The sequence below is a fragment of the Tamandua tetradactyla genome, chromosome 8 (assembly GCF_023851605.1).
Source record: "Tamandua tetradactyla isolate mTamTet1 chromosome 8, mTamTet1.pri, whole genome shotgun sequence".
NCBI lineage: Eukaryota > Metazoa > Chordata > Mammalia > Pilosa > Myrmecophagidae > Tamandua > Tamandua tetradactyla.
In genome coordinates this window covers 121862790-121881515 of record NC_135334.1, presented here as the reverse complement: position 1 = coordinate 121881515, position 18726 = coordinate 121862790, and the positions used below count along the sequence as shown (strand labels likewise).

Below are 18726 nucleotides of genomic sequence, written 5' to 3'. Positions count from 1 at the left end.
AAAAGGAGCAACTTCTAGAGTATGTCAAAAGGTTTAGAAAGATCCAAGTCTATTTCCCTTTCAGCCTCCTGGTACTTTCCTATGCAAGCAAGAATACTCAGGAAGAGAAGCCTGCGTCCTTGACCAAAATTTGTTGAGAGTCTTGTTGTATTTGGTTATTTTGAAACTTGGCTGTTGAGATATGATATATATGGTAACCGTCAGTGAATCTTAACAACCCATTCTCCTGGTAAGAAGTTTAGAGTCCATAATTTTTGAGGTGGTGCTAGATGGAGCCAGCTAAGTCCCAACACCAACACATCTACTTATGTCTCCCTCTTCGCGTATTTCGCAGTAGCACCCAGGGACTGGATCCTCTCCCAGAACCCTCGTCTCCTCACAGATGAAAGCCCTGTCACGGAGAGACAAGTCTGCCCACCACCCAGCCGCAGGAACGCAAGACCCTCCCTGGGAAGCGGAAAGCTTCCTGGTGGCGGCTGGGCAGCTCTTGGCGAGGAGGCTTGCGGGATCAGCAGACCACGCACCTCGCCGGAGAGAAAGCACAGGGTATCTGGGAAAGAGCGGGGTGGGAAATGTTTTTCTGCCAATGCCAGGGCTCACCTAGCAACATTTCAGATCCAACCCACAGCACCGGAGATTCCTGAAGCGTTCGGGGCGGGGGGTGGCTTGGCGAGGTTCTCAACTGAATCTTTCATGATGACAATGGATTGCTCCTACTCCAACCTCCCTGCTGACGTTGGCTAGGTAAGCATCAACACGGCATTTCTCGAGCCTTGCCCACTGCCTCTCACCAAGTCTGCCATATTTCCGAGCTGGGCCAGAGAAAACAACCAGCTCCAACTCAAGAGAGGAAATAATGCACAGGGCATCTGTTTTGTTGGAGCGGACAGAGGCTCAGCTCAGATACAGCTGCTTTGTGGAAATCTGATGAAAAGGGAGCCATCCCAGTTCGGAAGCAGATATGGGAGAAGACAGGCCAAAAGCCAGCCGGGCTTTGGTTCTCAAGGGCACCGAGGTCCCCGGGCTGGGAAGGGCTCTGGGCTCGGCACCCACCCTGCCCCTGACGGCCACCGCCGGACGCAGATCTCGGCACACGCGGTCTCCCACCCTGCCACACGGCGGCTGGAGGCTCCAGCTGTCAAGAAGGGCTTCTCTCTCTCAGGCTGGCCTTGACTTCCCATTCAACCCCGTCCCCGGCCTGAGTCTCGCCTCCCTCCCTGCTTTGACATGCCAGCCGGATGCCCCCTATTCAAGCCCAGGAAAAGGAACTGAAATCTTTCCCATCTCAAGCTGGCAAGTCTCTGGTCCCCAGTGTCTCCTTTGCTACAGCCTCTGTTTAAAGCTTCCAGCGGAGACCAGCCGGTCACTGCTTAGTACAAGGACCTTGGAGGGAAGACCCTGGATCGGACCACGGCATCTTTGCATCTCCTGGAAACTGGGAAATCCCCAGGTCCGTGGGTGGGCTTTTGGCAACACACCTGGCCCTGCCCAGATCTGCCTGGATTCCAGGAGGCCAAAGGCAGGCTGGAGCCTTCCAGAAAGGGGCTCCCTACTCAGGGCTTGGGGGTGTCCTGTGAGGAAGTTCCTCTCCCCTGGGACTGGCAGTGAGCCAGGGCAATGCACAAATTAGGAGACCCCTTCTCTGCTGAGGAGACCCCTAATGGGAACCAAGAGGGCACAGCTTCAGTTCACTCTGTGAAAGCTCAGATCTAGACAGGAGAGCCTGGCCTGGGACAGACGTCCCAGGCCAGGTGGGACTTGTCAAAGAAAGATTCGCGCCTCGGGGTGGCCCCTACGGTGATCTGGCAAATGGAGAGCCCCTGACCCTGGGGGGTCTCCGGCCAGAAGCTGTGATATTCCAGGACCCCTAATTTTCTCTTAGAGAAAAAAAAGGTAAAACTTTGTTCAGCAACATCTCACTCTCGATGTGCGGACAAAGTAACCGAACAGGTTCCCATGTGGATGCTCTGTCTCCCGGACCCCATCCGCTCCTTTCCTTCCCTCCAGAGGCATCGTGTGGCACTGCACAAAGGCACCTGTGACCTCGTGGGATCAGGGAAATGTCAGCTCTCTTGTCCTCAACCATCTAACCCCTGCTTTGGGGGCCCTGAGGTTTTCATAGGAAGTGAAGAAAGAGAATACACACCAAAGAAAGATCCTGGAGACCGGTGTGTTCCAAGTGTGAGACTGATTTCTTTTTATTGCCATCTTAACAAAAATACTTCGGAAGGCAATCTTTGATTCCAGCATATAGGAGGGTGACACCAGGCAGTAATCAAGCCATAGGGATGTTGGAAACGGGAGTGTTCAGCTTGGGGGAGGAGGGCACAGAGACCCCCAAAGAACCCTAGAACGGGCAGATGGAGCCAAGGGTACGGGGACGTCACAGCTGCCCTCCGTTCTCGCCCGTGGGTTTATAAGCAGCACTCCAGGAAAGGCCAGGGCAGGCACTGGGTACAGCCATCCTTCCAGGCCACACCGCTGTTACTCTAGAGACAGGTGTGGGTGGATGGAGGCGGAGTGAGTGCCACTAGGGTCAGACTTAGGCCAGGGAGCAAAGAGGACACAGAGTGAGCTGCACCCAGGTCAGAGCTGAGCTTGCGTCTGCATCTCCCACATTCTTCCCTCACTCTAAGAACCCAGCTCTCGCCCCATGCTCCAAAATGAAACACAAAGCTGGAGATGTGTGCAGCTTATGCATATGCGGCCCAAGCAAGCGGAGGCGAGGCATGCTGGGATGGGCTGTGAGCTGTCAAGCTCCGGGTTCTTTCAGAAGCCAGAGGTGGGGTTGCCTTCTGGCTCCCAGACTCAGCTCCTGCCTCTTTCCAACCACGGCTGAGCCCTAGGGTTGGGGGTGGTGGTGGACGGACTCACCTCCTACATGCTGCTCTTTCCCCCCCACTCCCACCCAGGGGAGCGGAGGGGGTGCAAAGGCACAGGAGGGGAGCGACCCGGCAAGGAGTAAACGCCCCTCCCACTCGCACCTCCACAGATCCGGACTCTGACAGGAGAGCTGGGAGAAAGTCCTCAGTCCCCGCCCGTCACTAACTGCCTGGGTCATTTGTCATCTAGGAAGTACAGATGATGACGATAAAAACAGCAACACCCAATTTGGCTGCCTCTCCGGTTGTCCTGAGAACCACTGAGATTATACATCCGCAAGTGCAAGGAAAAGCAGAAAGTGCTATCTCTAAGGATGCAAGGCAGACCTCTCCTTCCTCCAGCATGGGCCCGCCCTTCGCCTAGTCCACCAAAGGCAAGCGCAGCAGCTGAGCACACACGCGTGGGGCCAAGCAGGAGGCCAGGGGAGGGGCACCAGCCACCCCGGGCTCAGAGCCCTGGGGGTGGGGGGACAGACCCCTCGCGGAGGGGCCGAGCGCCCCCTGACCATCCTCAGGCCCCTTCCCCTTTGAAAGCAGCAGGATCTGGCGCTGGGAGGCCATGGCCGCAGCCCTGAGGCTGGAAAGGGGGCGTGCATTTGGACGCCGCCCCGCGGCAACTCCACCAGGCCTGCTGCTCCGGGATGAGGACCCGAGGAGAATGATCCTCCAGGCCAAGCAAGCGTCAAGCAGGTGGCTTCTCCTGCAGCCTGAGCATCCTCCAAGGGAGACGGGCAGGGTGCGTGCTCTGCCAGAGCACTGAGGGAGGGGGTGACAATCCCCCAGTATCCTGCAAGGTCATCAGTCCTGCCCCCAGACATGGGAGACCGGCCCCTGTCTCAAGGCCAGAAGCCCCTCCTCCACCTCTCTTCCTCCTACTGCTTCCTCTTCCTGGACCTGGTTGTCCGTGCGGGGGCTGGGGCGGGGGGAGCTCGCGGGGGCTCCGGCGGGGTGGCCTCCGCAGGGGGGGTAGTGCCCACGGGGGCAGCCCCATCTGGCCCCCGCCGCGAGGCCTGCACCCCATCCCGGATCTCCGTCAGCGTCTGGCACATCTCACCGACGCGGCTGGTCAGCTCCGCCACGGCCTGGCCGATGACGCGCATGCTGCCCGCCATGTCCCGGTGCACGGCGACCAGCTCCTGGCACAGCTGCCGCAGCACCTCAGCCTGCTGGGCTTGGGCGTGGAGGAGCGGCCAGTCAAGGCCTGGGGCGGCCGGGCTGGGGCGGGGCCGAGGGGTCCTGCAGGCCGCCGGGGCCTGGGGCGCGGGGCAGGGCGCAGCCTCCGGCTTGGGGCACGGGGGCTCGGACTGGTCTGAGGAAGAGGACGAGCGGAGCAGGGTGGGCCTGGCCAGGCGGGCCTCTTCTTCCGAAGACCGATGCAGGGGCACCCGCAAGGGCTGCCGCGAAGGCCCCGGCGTCTCCTCGTCTTCATCGCCTTGGGGAGCAGAAACGAAGGAGGGCAAATGGTTACAACAGAGGGGAGGGGCCAGCCTTGGGCTTGCACCCAGCCCTGGAAAGCAGCCCAGTGCCCACCCACTCCTGCTTCCCTCCCCCTAGTTCAGCACATGCCCGCAGCCTGGCCCACCCACAAGGCAGCACCTCCACCCCGGATCCCCGAGGCCAGGCACCCCTGGGGAGAAGGGTGAGCATGCACAGGGGCCTCCCCTTCCCGGGAGCAGCTATGTGCTAATGGGAAAGGTCCAGAGGACCTGGAGACCCCAGTTCCAGCTGGCTCATGACCAAAGTCACGTTACTGCATCCCCCTGTGCGTCATTTTCTGCAAAGTAAAGACAATAACTGCTCTACCTGCCTGTCCCCTACCAGGGTTAAGAGGACTAAACAAGTTACCACACATCAAGGCCTCTGCAAAGCTGAAAAAGCAACACTTGCCCAAAGGTCTGATACCCTTGGCCATTTCTGAGCTGTCTGCAGCCCCCTTGTGGCCTCGCTGGCCACTGCAGCCTGGGGTCCCTGGTGCCTACCGCAGGGAAACGCTGGCAGGATGGAGAAGGGGGCGGGGATGGCACCAGAAAGACTGGACTGGACAGCAACACGAGCCAGGAAGGCCACTGCTGCAGCGAGCCCTGATGCTCCCTGGTCCCCCAAGGAGGGCTGCCCTCTGCAGTCCCACGCACAAATGCCAGGCCGCACGCAGGTGGTCGACCAGATGGCCGCTCACAGCCAGCCGTGGAGAGGCCCCCCCAGCCCCTCACACCTGGGTCTGTGCACTCTCATGACCACGACAGGGGCTGATTCCGTGGCAGGCTGACCTTACTGACAGGCAAACACTGTAGGGGGCTAAATTTAGTCTCCTCCTGCCCCAGAAGGTACTAGGGAGGACAGGGTAATTCTCCCAAGGTCCCCAGGGTTTCCACTTGGGTCAGCACGGTGAGAGAGCCTGGTGCCTGGGGCCCCCACCTGGTGGAGCCCCAGGAAACCTGTCCTCACTGCCAGGGAGGGTAGGGAAGGGAACCGGAGATGAGCAAGGCCAGGGCTGCGGTGACCGCTCTCTCCCTTTCGGGCCTCATTCCACCCAAGTCCTGACCCGGCGCTGCAGCAGCTGGGGCTCCTGGCTGGAAGGGGGGCTGGCTGAGCCTGCAGGTGGGTGGGGAGGGCTCGAATGACCTCATTACCTCTGGTCTCAGGGAGACGGCAGGGCGAGCAGGGCAGGATTTAGGGGACAGGCTTCACGAGGTGCTGGGCCCCCCTTTCTTTTTCTCATAATCGGGTGGGTTCACGCTAAGACGTGGGAAAACTCTGATTTGCAGGGAACCGACAGGCCCTGGGTTGAGTCCTGGTTTGGAATCGAGCTCTGGGGCCACCCCTAAGACTAGGTTTTAGTCTCCCGCTCTGGGTAACAAGAGGTCAGACTACCCGGTCTCCATGGCCCTTTCCAGCCCTGAAAATCGGACGCTGCGATTCGCCACCTGTCAAGGGCCCCAGCCAAAAAGGAAATTCACGCGATCCCAATGGCAAGGGGCCCTGGAAGGGAAGACACAAGTCTGAACCACCTTCCGGTGAGTTGGGGCCAGCTGCCGGCTCCCCTGCACCCTCCTCGCCCCTGTTCCCGCCTCCCTACACTGGCCTGGCAGGCTGGGGGCCGGGTGGGGGTGCATGGCAGGAGCAGAACCAACGGGGCCTTGAGAGCTCCCCTTCTGGAGACCCCCAACTGGAATGACAGCCCCAAAGGACGCCCACTGCAGCCAGATGGGCCGGGAGACTCTGCACCCCAGTCCCCGAAAGTCCACCTGTGAGACCCAAGGAGCAGAGGGGGTGGAGGTGGGGGCAGTACGGATGGGGGGGGGCAGCCAGCGAAGAGGGAGGGAGCTTGGAGAGATCTAGGGTGGGCCCAAAGAGGCAGGCTGCAGAGTGTGAGTGCGGCACAGATCGGGGTGCAAAACACAACACAGAAATAAAGAAATCAGGACCACAGAGAAAAAGGAACTGGCCTTCCCAGGGCCTGGGCCTGGCTCACACCCTCCCCCCGCCCGGCTCCTCTTGGGCTTCCCTGGCCTCTTGCAGTTCCTGGAACGTGCGGGGCGGGGCGTCTTCCTGGGGAGGGCTGCGAACATGCCGTTCTCAGCCTGCAGGGCGGCCCCTCCCCCTGCCGCCACTGCGCCCAGTTAACTCTCACTCACTCACTCACTCGCCCTTCCCGACTCAGAATTCCAGTGCAAACGACATTCCTCAGGGAGCCTTCTGCAGCCCCCAGGGAGAACCAGTTCTCCCCTAGCCTTTCCTTACCTGGCTCTCCCAGCAGGGCCAGCTACTTAATTTTCTGGGTCAAAAGCAAAATGCAAATGCAGAGCCCTTTGTTCATAAAGTATCTGCAAGCCCCGGGCACTGCCTGGACTCAGTTACAAACGCACATGTGCCATTATTTAATCAGAGAGTGCCCGAGCGAGAGGGGCCTACAGAGGGCCTGCCTTCCCAGCTCCCAGCACAGCTCCTGGCAGAGGAAATGCTCCGGAGAGAACGGATAAAAAGGGGGAGGGTGGGGAGAAGGGACAGAGAGGGGCGGCGGAGAGAAAGAGAAGGAGTACTGCGAAGGGACACCCTGGAGGAGAGGCTGGGGGGCGGGGCCGGGCGGCAGGCGATACTCACAGCTGGTGGAGGGGCTGTCGGTGCCATCCAGCTCTGCCCGCGGGAAGCTGCGGCCGGAGCGGGCGGTGAGCAACGCCGACTCGATGGCCCTCTCGTGGGCGGTGAGCATGATGGTGGGGGCCCGGCCCCCGGTCCCAGGGCCTGACAGGGACTGCTGCATGAAAGCCAGCTTGTCCTTGGTCCTCCGTTTCATGTCATCCCATCTGTGCTTGACGTCCTTGACGGAGCGGGGCACCTGGCTCACGGAGGTGATTCTCCGAGCTATGCCTTCCCAAATCTTGTCCCTGTCGGCATGGGACAGCCGCATGGTCTCCCTCCCAAACAGCACCGCTTCGTGGTGGGTCACTTCCGTGACCAGAATGTCCAGCTCCTCCTTGGAGAACTTGGGCTTCCTCTTACGCTCGGCCAGGGGCGCCACGTTCCTTGGGTTGAATATCCCACAAAGCACAATGAATGGGGTCAATGACGGGCAGCGTGGGTGGGCCTCGTCCTTCCTAATTGCCGGCCCCAGCTGGGGAGCCGGGAGGCACCTGGCGCCCTTCGCCTGCTCACCACCTCCTCCTCCTCCTACCGAGAGGCCCCTTCCGCCTACTGCCCAAGGACCGACACCGGGAGGAGAGCCGCGGGGAGCACGGGACTCAGCTGCGCGCCTTCGGTCTCGGGCCCTGCTCTACCTCCCCCAGGCCGGGGAGCTCGGGCAGTCCACCTGCCCCTCCGGGTCTCGCGCTCCCCCTCAGAAACAAAACCCACGTCAACCTCGCGGAGCTGCTAGCAAGAGGAAAGGCTGGGGGCCATGCAGAGGGCTTCGGAGCCCTGAACAGGAAAAAAGGACGCTTGCTGGGGTTAGGATTAGGCCACCGTGCCTACTCAGTGCTGGGTGCGCACAGCGAGGGCTGGGGTCCGCCGGGCTGCACCTTCTCAATTAGGGTGTAGTCACAGAAAGCTCCACTTCGCACGGGTCTCCTTCCCTTCCCTGCTCCTCACCCCGCCTCTTTAAGAGCTGTCACAGGCGAGCAGGACCACAGAGCAAGCCCCCGCGGGGAGGCAGCCATGGCTTTTTGGTAGCTCGTGGATGAAATGCAAGGAGCCCCAAACCACCCAGCGGGAGACAATGAGGAAGACCAGAAATGCCCCCGCTTCGCTCTCTGCAGAGCAGCAGGGGCTCTGGGCAGGGGGCACGGAGGAGCCCTTCACCCTCTCACCGGGACCTCTCTGGCTTTGGGACTCAATTTCTCTACAATGAGGCTCTGTTCACCCTTTGGCAAGTGCCAAAAAGTCCAAAAGATCCACCCCAGAGAGGGATCCGGGGATATGGAGGGGAATCTGGAGTTTCATCCATTACAGGACTCACGCAGCCTCTCCCTGGCGACCAGCCACACACCCAACCCCACCGACTCCCGAGTCTTTGCTGAGATGAAGGCCCAGCAGCCGCGACTACCCAGGCGCCGTCCTGGACCGGCAGCGTGAGGACGGCAGCACAGAGAGCCTTCAGCTTTCGCGTCCCCACCCCACCAACTCGAAACACGCAGCCAGAAGATGGGGAAAGGAGCGCTGGAGCTCGGTCACCCAGCCCAAGAGCAGAGGAAGGGCCCGGGACTGAGAGATCCAGAGACTGACACCGGGACTCCAAGCCCTGAGACCTCTCGGAACCACGTTTTGCTCCTCTGCAAAATGAGGATAATTCTAGTGCCACCTCCAGGGGCTGCCAGGACAATTTCCTGCAGGGCATCCCAACCTCAGCATGTTCGACACTGGGGGCCAGAAAATCCTTTATTAGGGGTGGGGGCTGCCCTGCGCAAGGGGAACGTTTTTCAGCATCCGTGGCTTTTGCATGCTAGAAGCCAGCAGCACCCACCCCAACAACTGACACCAAAGATGTCTCCAGACAGTGCCAAATGCCCCGTAGAAGGAAAAACAGCCTCCTGTCGAGACGACCGGTTTAGTGGACACAGAACACCCAGCACAGTGGACACTGAGAATGTGACCGCCATTTTCCTTTCCTGGTCCACCACAGACTCATTTCCTTATTTTTTTAAGAACCTAAGCACCTCCATTCAATCTTCAAGACCCCAGGCTACGGCAGGGTGAGCGCATATGGCTGCAAATGTAACTCGATGCACAAATGGACATGATGGCTCATTAAAGGAGAAAGGCTTCCTGGGGTACACTGGCTTTCTCTCCAGCCAACAACCACCAGAGGGGCATCTTCAGGTAACAATGGCTCACCTGGCATCTCCATGACCACAAACCACACACCTGGCTGCCACCTACCCTCTGAGTCACTCATGAGATGAGGCCTGCCAGCTGTGGCCACATGGGCACCGTCTCGGATCAGGACGGGGGGTGGGCGGGTGGCAGGATGGGAGCGGGAAGAGGACAGATGCCGTGTCAGCAGCACCTGCCACCCGGTGCCCGCACAGGCCCGAAAGCTGTGCTTCACCTGCTCCCTCGGGCATAACCACAAAGAGCGCTGGCCTGGGAGCTCAGCGCCCAGGGTTCGAGTCTGAGGTGTGCCACCAACTGTGTGATCCTGAACAAGCCCCGGTCTTGTCCTGGGCCTGCTTCGCACTGTTTGGGAGGAATGGCCTGGGGCAGGGGTGCTCCACACTAGCAGCACAGGGGGGTCACCTCAGAGAGCTCTAAACACCAGTGCCCCAGGCCCGGCTCAGCCCCAGTAGGTCAGACTGCCTGGGGTACCAGATGACTGCCACGTTAGTCCAGACAACCAATCTCCTCCTATGGGCTGCGGCAAAGCCTCGTGCCCAAAGTGAAGGCGCAGAGACTGAGTGGAAGTGTGCAACACAACCAGCTCTCCCGGGCTAAAGCTTCTGGCATGTGAAGTCGACAGCATAGGAGGGCCAGGCCCCAGGCTGGATCTGTCTGCTCAGCTGAAGGACGCACATGCCTTTGCTTGCCTGGAACCAAACGGGAGCACAGGACGGGCGCCTGGGCTGTGCAACCCCGTCAGTCTGCCTGACACCTTGCCCCCAGCTTGTTTCTGCTCAGTGTCCCCAACAAAATCCTGGCCCCCTTGAAAGCCCTCTCCTCTTCGTCTGGCCCTTCTAAAGCAGCGTGCCTCAATTCAACAACAGTATTAGAGGACGATTCCCATGGCAGTGGATGTGAGCCCCAGGAGGGCAGGGCAGGGCCCACCCATCGTGGTGACCCAGCCCAGGGTTCGACTTGCAGTGGGTGCCGGTAAACGAGGGACGGATTTGCTGAGCTGACCTGAACCCAGGGCTGGGGGAGAAGGGCGAGGCAGCTGGGAGTGAGCGCCCACCTTCCTGGAGGCGCCTTCAAGACTATGTCTATGTGACAGCGGGATGGGGGGCCCAGGGGGAGGGGGCTTGTCCTGGATCCTTGCACTGGCCACACCCCAAGGCAGGGGCCAGCTCGGCGTTTTGCCTCTGTAGCTGTATCGGCTAAACGGCAATGAGAACAGCTGCCCTGACAGACAGGGGAACAGGTCCATAGGTGCTCTGCAAAAGCAGCCCTCAGGGGGAGCACCTCTGGGGGATGGGGCCACCGGGGAAGGGGCAGGAGACCCTGACATGGACTCCCACCTCAAAACTTCTCTTCATTTGCTTGGAAAGCTTCTGAGATTAAATACAGCGAATGTTTTTTGGCAAACCCCCAACAGCCCGCCCTCCGAGCACAATCACCCCTCCATCGACCGTGGGCCCAGGGACTGCACGATGTCCCAGGGAGCCCCGTCCACAATACGGCTGCGCTGCTAGACCCAGCCTGTGTCCTCGCAGCTCAGACCCACCCCTGCTCCTGGGGCCCAGGCGACACGCAAGACTGATGCCTCCACGCTGCCCGCACACCCCTAGGCACAGTCCCCTGGCACTGCACACGCCCGCAGCACAGATCCATCAGCAGAGCCCTGCCCTGTCCAGCGTCCTGGGCTCAGCCCAGCCCCCTCTGGGTGACCCTGGGCCAGCCTCCTGCTCTCTGGCTGGCCTTAAGGATCCTTCTAGTGCTGCACGCTTCCGTCCCAGACACCGCACCGGGCTCAAACCACTGCTGAAAGCACTCAGCCCCAGGAGCGAGCGCTGCTGACAACAGACAGAGCTGCAGACTTTGCCAGAAGCCTCATCTTCCAGGGGGACCCCTAACAACTGATGGGGCCACACAGGCAAGGCTGCACCCCAGCGGGGTCCGGCCCTGTGGTACGGCCTTGCAGCCCCTCCCTCCCCGGGGACGCTGCCCCACGGTGCCCACACACGGACAAGGCCCCTCACCCGCTGTGCGCCCATGGGCCCTCCTCCACAGCCTCCTGAGGGAAGCCTGGGGGGCCGGAGGGCCTCTCACAGCTGGACACGCCCCAAACCCTGCCAATGGCATCTCGAGGCTCGCAGGGCCTCCGCCGCTGGGGACCCCGTGGCCCCAGAGCGCCCAGTGGACCTCATGTCCACAGCCGTCGAGGCTCCCGGGAAAGCAGCAGAGGGAGGGACTCACCTCATCCAGTTGGCGGTCGTCTCGTCCGAGCCATCGATGGACTTGTAGCGGCTGTTCTTGTCCACGATCTGGGAGACAGAGAGAGCGTCGGCAGTGAGCCATCCTGGGCTCTCCACGCGACGTCTCCCCGCCCCGCAGCCCCCGCCCGCCCGCCTCTCCGCCCTCCCCTCCCCAGACGGCCCTCACCACGGGGGCGAAACCCACCTGGCCAGGTGCCTCACCTTGGCCCCCCATTCCCACGTCCCCCGGGGTAGGGGTGAGTGGAAACGCCCCCCAAGGGCTCTGAGTACGTGGGACCACCGCCCTCCTCTGCTTGGAGTGGGGGGACACCCGGGACACGGGCGCCAGCGGTCACGCCAACGGCTCCACGTGGTCACAGCCACAGCGAAGCCACTTGGCCTCCCGCGCCCTGTGCGGACGGAGCCCACCCTGTCACCCGCCAGCCCTGCGGCGTGGGGCGGCGACTGCCCCCTCCAGCCTGAAGGCGCAGGGGCTCAGGGCCGGGCCAGCCGCCCTCGCCAATCTGGTAATGTCTTTTGTCCTCAGTCTCGGACAGCTCGGCTGGGTGCTGACTTCGAGGCTGTGCATTTTATTTTCCGCTGACACCGTGAGGATGCCACCAGCCCAGACGCGACCGCGGTGGGTCCACGGCCACTCTTCCGGGCGTGTCTGTCTCTGGTGAATTTTAAGACGTTCCTTTTATTCTTGATTTTCTGCAGTTTCTCTATGTCCTTGCGAGGTGGGAATTTCTTTTTTTTTTTATCCTCCTCATGACTTAATTACTCAATGAGCACTTCCAAAGTGAGGACTTGGGCGTCTTACTGCAGTCGGGAAACTTCTCAGCCATTATGCTTTTGAATGATTGGAGTTTATCCCACCTGTCAAGGGTTTTCCTCTCTCTTTCCTTTTCAACTGAGCACCTTTAATTCAATTAATAGTTTCCATTCCCTCAATTTTTAATTGGTTCTTTTTCAGATCCATCTTTTTTTCATGCTGTTTCTTTTTGTTTCAGAAAGTTATGTTCCTTCTTTTTCCAGCAGCTTTATCGAGCTGCAATTTATTGTGGTATAACTGACATATAATGTACAATTTGATATATGTAAACACATTTTTGACAAAGGTATACACGCTTATCTCCTCAATCAAGATGACAAACATATCCACCACCCCTTGTAATCTTCCTACCAGCCCCCATCCCCGTCTCCCATTCCCACGGGCAACCAGTAACCTACTTTCTGTCAGTATAGATTAGTTTATATTTTCTACAAGTTTTATATAAATGGAATCAAATGGAAGTCACGTCCTGCTTCTTTCTCTCAGCACAATTATTTTTAGATTCATCCACGTCAGTGTGTATCGATGGTTAATTCCTTTTATTGGTAAGGTGTAGTCCGTCGTTCGGATGTGGCAGTTTGTTTTCCTATTTACTTACTGATGGACATTTGAGCTGTGTCTAGTTTTCTTACTATTACAAATAAAGCTGCTATGAGAATCCACTTACAAGTCCTTATATAGACACGTGCTTTAATTTCTTCTGGGTAAATACCTAACAGTGGAATTGCTGGATCATATGGCTATTACGTGCTTACCTTTGACGAAACTCCTGAATTGTTTTCCACAATGGTTGTACCATTCATTTCACATCCCCAGAGCAGGCGGAGTTCCAACTGACCCACAGTCTTGCCGACATTTGGTATGGACAATCTGTTTCACTTTAGCCGTTCTAACAGGTGTGAGGTGGCATCTCATCAAGGGCATTTCCCTAATGATACTGAGCATCTTTTCAAGGGTTTAGTGGTCATTGGTGCATCTTCGCTGATGAAGTTACTGTTCAAATATTTTTCCCATATTTTAAATTGGGTTGTTAGTTTTCTTAATGAATTTTGAGGGTTCTTTATATTTTGGATACAAGTCCTTTATCAGATATATGATTTGCACATATTTTCTCCCAGTTTGTGGTTTGTCCTTTCATTCTCTTCACAGTGTCTTTTGAAGAGCAGCAGCTTTGCATTTAAACAAACAAATAAAACCCATCTTGTTCTTTTTAATGGATGTTATTCCTTCCTTTACTTCCTTGAGGATCCTAAGGTTGCAACCACTAATTGTGCCCCCCCCCCCCTTATCTGTTAACCCCTTCATGCACAGTAATGGAATCTCTGGGTTTTAACTGGGTACCTAGCTACCTGTGATAGAGAATACATGTCTTGGTTTCAGTCAGATTCTGGCAACTGAATGTGGGAGGAAGCGTACCAAGGCAGCTTCCTGAAACCTTCCTTAAAAGGCAGCCAGTGCATGCTCTTTGCCCTTAGTCTTCATCCCTTCCTTCATCCTGCTTCCTGGAATACAGATGTGATGGCTGGAACTCTAGCTGCCAGCTCAGACCGTGCATAACCTCGGCGCTGGTACAGAGGACTCAGCAGAGCACAGCCACCTCACCAGCCCTAGACTGTGTGCATGAGACAGAGCTAAGCTCCCATTTTATTTGAGCCACTGTTATTTTGGATCTCAGTTACTCACAGTCAAATGTACTCCTAATATAGACTCTAAACTGTTATTTTAAATTCATTTTTAGAATACTATTTTTATTTTATCTAGAGTGAATTCATTTCTCGTAAGTTTTGGGGAGGCTGTCGTTTCAGCAGTAGTTTTCTTCATTTATTGTGGAGATTTGGTCTGAAGTCTCTCTCTCTCTCTCCCCACCCTCCCTCTGCCCCATTTCCAGCTGTAACCTTGTCTCCTCTCTCCAAATCAGAGGGCACTTTTAGTCTACATTACCCTGCAGGAACTGAAAACTGATGGTCACCTTTGCCTGTTCTAGACAGAGGTCCAACGAGCCTTGTTTTCAAGGTGGTTTCTGTTTCTGTTTTGTGTGTGTGTGTGTGTGTGTGTGTGTGTGTGTCTGTGTGTGGCTGCAATGTGTTTGGGGAAAAAAAAGGTGGGGATGGGGCTCCAAGCATGAACGTCAATGCCCCCTCTAAACATACCTTATTCACCTCTTCTCTCCTGGATAGTCACTTCCACTCCGAGACTCTTGATTTGTTCATTACTCTTAAATTTTTATCTCAAGCCTCAGAGGTGAATATCTAACTGCCCATATGATATTCCGCTTGGATATCTCATGGGCATCTCAGACTTAACACGTCAAAAGATTTCAATCTCTCAGGCCCTACACCCAAGTCTGCTCCTCCCCCATTTTCCCTGTGATGATTTTGACATCATCCATCCACTCAGGTTTCAAAAACAGGGGTATGCTTCATTTCTCCCTCTCTCAACCCCCCAAATCCAATCCCTCTGCAAGCCCTCCAAACTGGATCTGCAAACTGCTCTTCTCTCTCTTCCCTGCTCCCATCAGGGTCCGAGCCAACATCAGCTTTCTCTCAGCAAATGCACGAGAGCACAACTGCACCTCCCAGCTACCACTCTTACCCCACCGCCTCTCCTCAAGGCAGCTGGAGTAATCTTTCATAGACATAAATCAGGTCCCATCACTCCCTGGTGCAAACCCCCAGGGCCCCCTCTGCACCTGCCACACAGTCTGTGCCACAGTGACGGCCGCCAAGGCCCCTGTGACCCGGCCTGGCCTACCTGCCCTGCTCACCTCGGGCACTCACCACTCGAGGCTGGAGGGCAACCTGCTCACTTTACCACACAGATTTCTCTGAAGAGAACCTACTGTTTTGCATGTTTGTAAAGTTTACAAAAATGGTGCCCAAGTGAGTATATCCATTTGCAACTTTTTTCCCCAGGAAACTCTGTGAGGGATCCCTTCTCTTTTCCGGGTCTCAGCCCGTGCCGTCTGCCCGGAGAGACTTTCCGTGACCTGCCTCCTCGGCTCCCGGCCCCCATGGCTCCGCAGACCCCAGCAGCATCCTCTACCACCACCCACACCTCCCCGCCACGCCCCGATTACAAGGCGCGTTTTTAACCTTGATGGTGTTTCTCTATTTGTCGATTTAGTCACTGACTCTCCCTCACTAGAGGCCAAGCTGTGGTGAGACCCTCCAGCTCCTGTGCAGCGCACGGCTCATGGGAGAGTGTCAGTTGACAGAAGGAACGAATGAATGAAAGAATGAACGAACAGATGTCCTTTTGAGCAAAAAGCAAGTTTAAAAAAATTACTTAGATAGTGTTACCATTTTGGTAAAAGGGAAACGTATGGTGTGGTGGGGACAGCTCATACAGGTTCAAAAGAGCTGACAAATTTTCAGGGATTCAGTGAAGCTTTTGTTTAGTAGTCATGGTCAAAAGTTAAATCATATAAACTTGCATTCAATCAACTACATGAAGAATAAAGGCAAAAAATTCTCAAAGCTCACACCTTCCGCTCACTGTACTATCGTCTCTGCTCTTGGGTTGAAGGGCACCCACCATGCCCGCACCGGGGGACCTGACATCCCCGCGGCCACTGCGTATCCCTTCCCAGCCCCCCTCGGACTTCACCTCGGTGGCTTTTGGCCACGGCGGAAGAATTCACAGCACGGCCGGGGCACGCGCTTCCCACCTCCTGCGGCCCCCGGCCCACGCAGTCACTACATCTTCGCCAGCATGCCGTCTCGCACGTCTACACGTGCACAGAACATCTGGCAGATAAATTTCAAACTATCACCTCTGCTTACTTTTTGAGGAGAAGGAGGAGGGAAGAGGGACGGTGTTTGGGCTTTATTTGTCGTTTTAAGAGATGATATTGCTTTTGTGTTTTAGAAACATCTCGATAAGGTAGAAAGAGAAAGCATGCGGCTTGGGCTTCGTCGCCTCTGGTGGCCTCCCCGGATGATGCCCCAGGCTGCGGGACCCTCCCCTGAAATCCCACAGACAACCCTCTACGTTATCAGAAGATGACCCACCCTGGGAGAGAGGAGAGGCCCCTTGAGGGCTGCAGCCAGCTGTACTGGGGCAAGCCCCCGCCCTGCAGCACTGCCGTGGTGACATGTGGAAGGTTCTCACTTAGGGGTTGCCGCTGGCACTGCGGGGATTAATAAAGGGGTCAGGTGTCAGTTATTACTGATTTGGGGGAGGTCTGTGGGTCAACAATAAATTGTCATCATCAGCCTTTCTGCAGCCCTAGCTGGGCAGAGAGCCTGGGCAGGCGCTGAGAGGGACACAGCAGCTCAAAACATCTGTTGCTGGGGGTTCCTAAGCTCAAATATGGAGGTTTCCTAAGAGACGTTTCTTTCCCACCGATCGTGATTTCCTCAGGTCAAGTATTTATTCATCGTGCATTAGTCATTCACCCAACAGCACCGAGTTGAGTGGCTGCGGTGACCGGTGAAATGGGTAGGCAGTGGCTGGCCCTCACACCGCTCGCAGTCCAGGAAGGTTAGGAGAAAGTCCCTGCGACAGCACCTGGCCAGTGCCATGGAGGGGGTTAGGTGGGCGTCTGAGCTGAGACGAGGAGAAGAGGAGGCCATGGTGTCCCAGGCAGGGGCGGGACAGCACACAGGGCTGCAGGGTCAGACATCAACAGAGGGCTCACGCCGTCCCCGGGTAGAGAGCGGGAGGCAGGTCCAGGAACGGCCAGCCAGAGCTCGGAGGGCGTCCTTCCAGCCTCCATTGTCCCAGCCCCTCTGAACCTGGCTTCTTACACCAGCCCTGACGCCCTGAGCACTGCGATGCGAGCACTTTCACAACCCGGGCCTGAGCAGAGAACACGCCGGCCTGGTGAGGGGTGCCCCCACCCCATCCAGGGGGTACTCCGAGACCGGGGTCTTCCGTCAGAGGGGCACAAAAGGTGGGGAAACGGATGGTGGTGACGGTAGTATAACATTCTGAATATAATTAACACCCTGAGTATACATAAGAAAATGGTTAGGGTGCCAAGTTTTGAATTTTGAATGGGAAATTTTGAACATGTATATATATTACTACAATAAAAAGCTAAAAAAAGGAATGAAAGAGTCTGGAGGTCCCTTAGTCTGGAGAAGTGGTCAGAGCAGAAGGAGCCGTGGTCAAGGGTGGAAAGACGTCCTGGAGAGGGAAGCAGAAGGCTCAGCCTGCACGCAAAGGCATGCAGAGGTGGCTGGAGCTCAGGGAGCAGCTCTCAGATGGGCAGGACAGCCCTACAGGAGGACAAGCAGCCTTGTGAGGTAGTGAGCTGCTTGTCACCGGGAGTATTCAAGAGGCAGCTGGATGATCCACCACCCGGGAGGATGAAGAAAGGATTCCCGATTGTTTTCGTTTCATGGCTGCTAAAACAAGCACCATACATCGGGTTGGCACAGGAGCAGGAATGCACAGGCTTGCGGTTTCCGAGGCTGGAAGGCTTCCTCCGGGGTCAGTACCTTCTGGCTGGCTGCGGGGCTTTGGGGGTCCTTGGCTTTTCCCTCGCATGGCAGTGCACAGGTGGCGTCTTTTTTCTCTTCCAGGTTCCACTGACTTCCACTTCTGGTGGCCTCCTGTGGCTGCTGCTTCTGCATCTGATTTCCTTTGCACTGAAGGACGTCGGCCGCACTGGATAAAGGCCCATACTCGCTGGGCTGGGCACACCTTGGCCAGTAAGGTCCCGTTTACACACGGGTCACACCTACAGGACCAGGCCTGGGACCCGGACACGCCTCGGACGGGGAACACGATTCAATCCCAAACTCACCTAGTGGAAATGCATCCTAAACGACCTCTACAATTCTGTCTAAAACTAAGATCGTGTGATTTGATGTGGACAAGTTCTCAAAAAATAATACAAAAACATGAGTTATGGCCCCCGGGTTCAAGCGTGGTCCTGTGAGTCGGAACCGGTTTCCTGACCATGGTCACAGCAAATAAAGACAGCACTGAGAAGACATCACCCCCAGCTGCCGGCCACACAGCCAATTCTCTGCGCCAGCCTCTGCGGCAAGGACGCGGATACACGCTCATATTAATTCTCACAATGTTATGAACTAGCTGCTATTACCACCTCCAGTCTACAGACAAGGAAACCGAGCGCCACTGCTCGGCCGTGTTGGGCGCCATCATGTAACTTGCTCGAGATCACAAAGGAAACAAGTGCGGAAGCTGGGGCTCAAAGTCGAGTCTCTGAGGGCACAAGCCCTGCTCTGAGCTACTTTGAAGAGTCTGGACGTTGCCCACTCCCCCCGAGTTACCCCCAATGGCCCCATCAGAATCTAGCGGCCAGGAATGCCCCCCAGCCATCTCTGACCTTGCAGCTTTGCCCCTGGTTTGAGCAAATTTCCTCTGTGGACACTGGCATTGAATAAGGGGTCACTGTGCTTGGCAGCTGAACGCCTGCCCAGTTCACCACTTCTCTACGTGGGGCCAGAAGAGGAGGCTGCAGAGAGAGGATTTT

The 18726-nt window shown here is 57.0% G+C and overlaps 1 protein-coding gene across 6 annotated transcripts in view; it reads right to left on the bottom strand.

Annotated features, from left to right (window-relative positions):
• The window catches only part of PRDM11 (PR/SET domain 11), a 77468-nt gene that overhangs the window by 16144 nt on the left and 42598 nt on the right, over positions 1 to 18726 (bottom strand). For 5 of the 6 annotated variants that reach the window (XM_077114487.1, XM_077114484.1, XM_077114486.1 and 2 more), the window contains one exon: positions 11445 to 11512. In XM_077114487.1, coding sequence (XP_076970602.1) covers positions 11445 to 11512 — 68 coding nt within the window. Of the gene's footprint in view, positions 1 to 2173; positions 4315 to 6983; positions 7406 to 11444; positions 11513 to 18726 lie in introns of those variants that run through there. The other variant, XM_077114490.1, reaches the window with a different exon arrangement.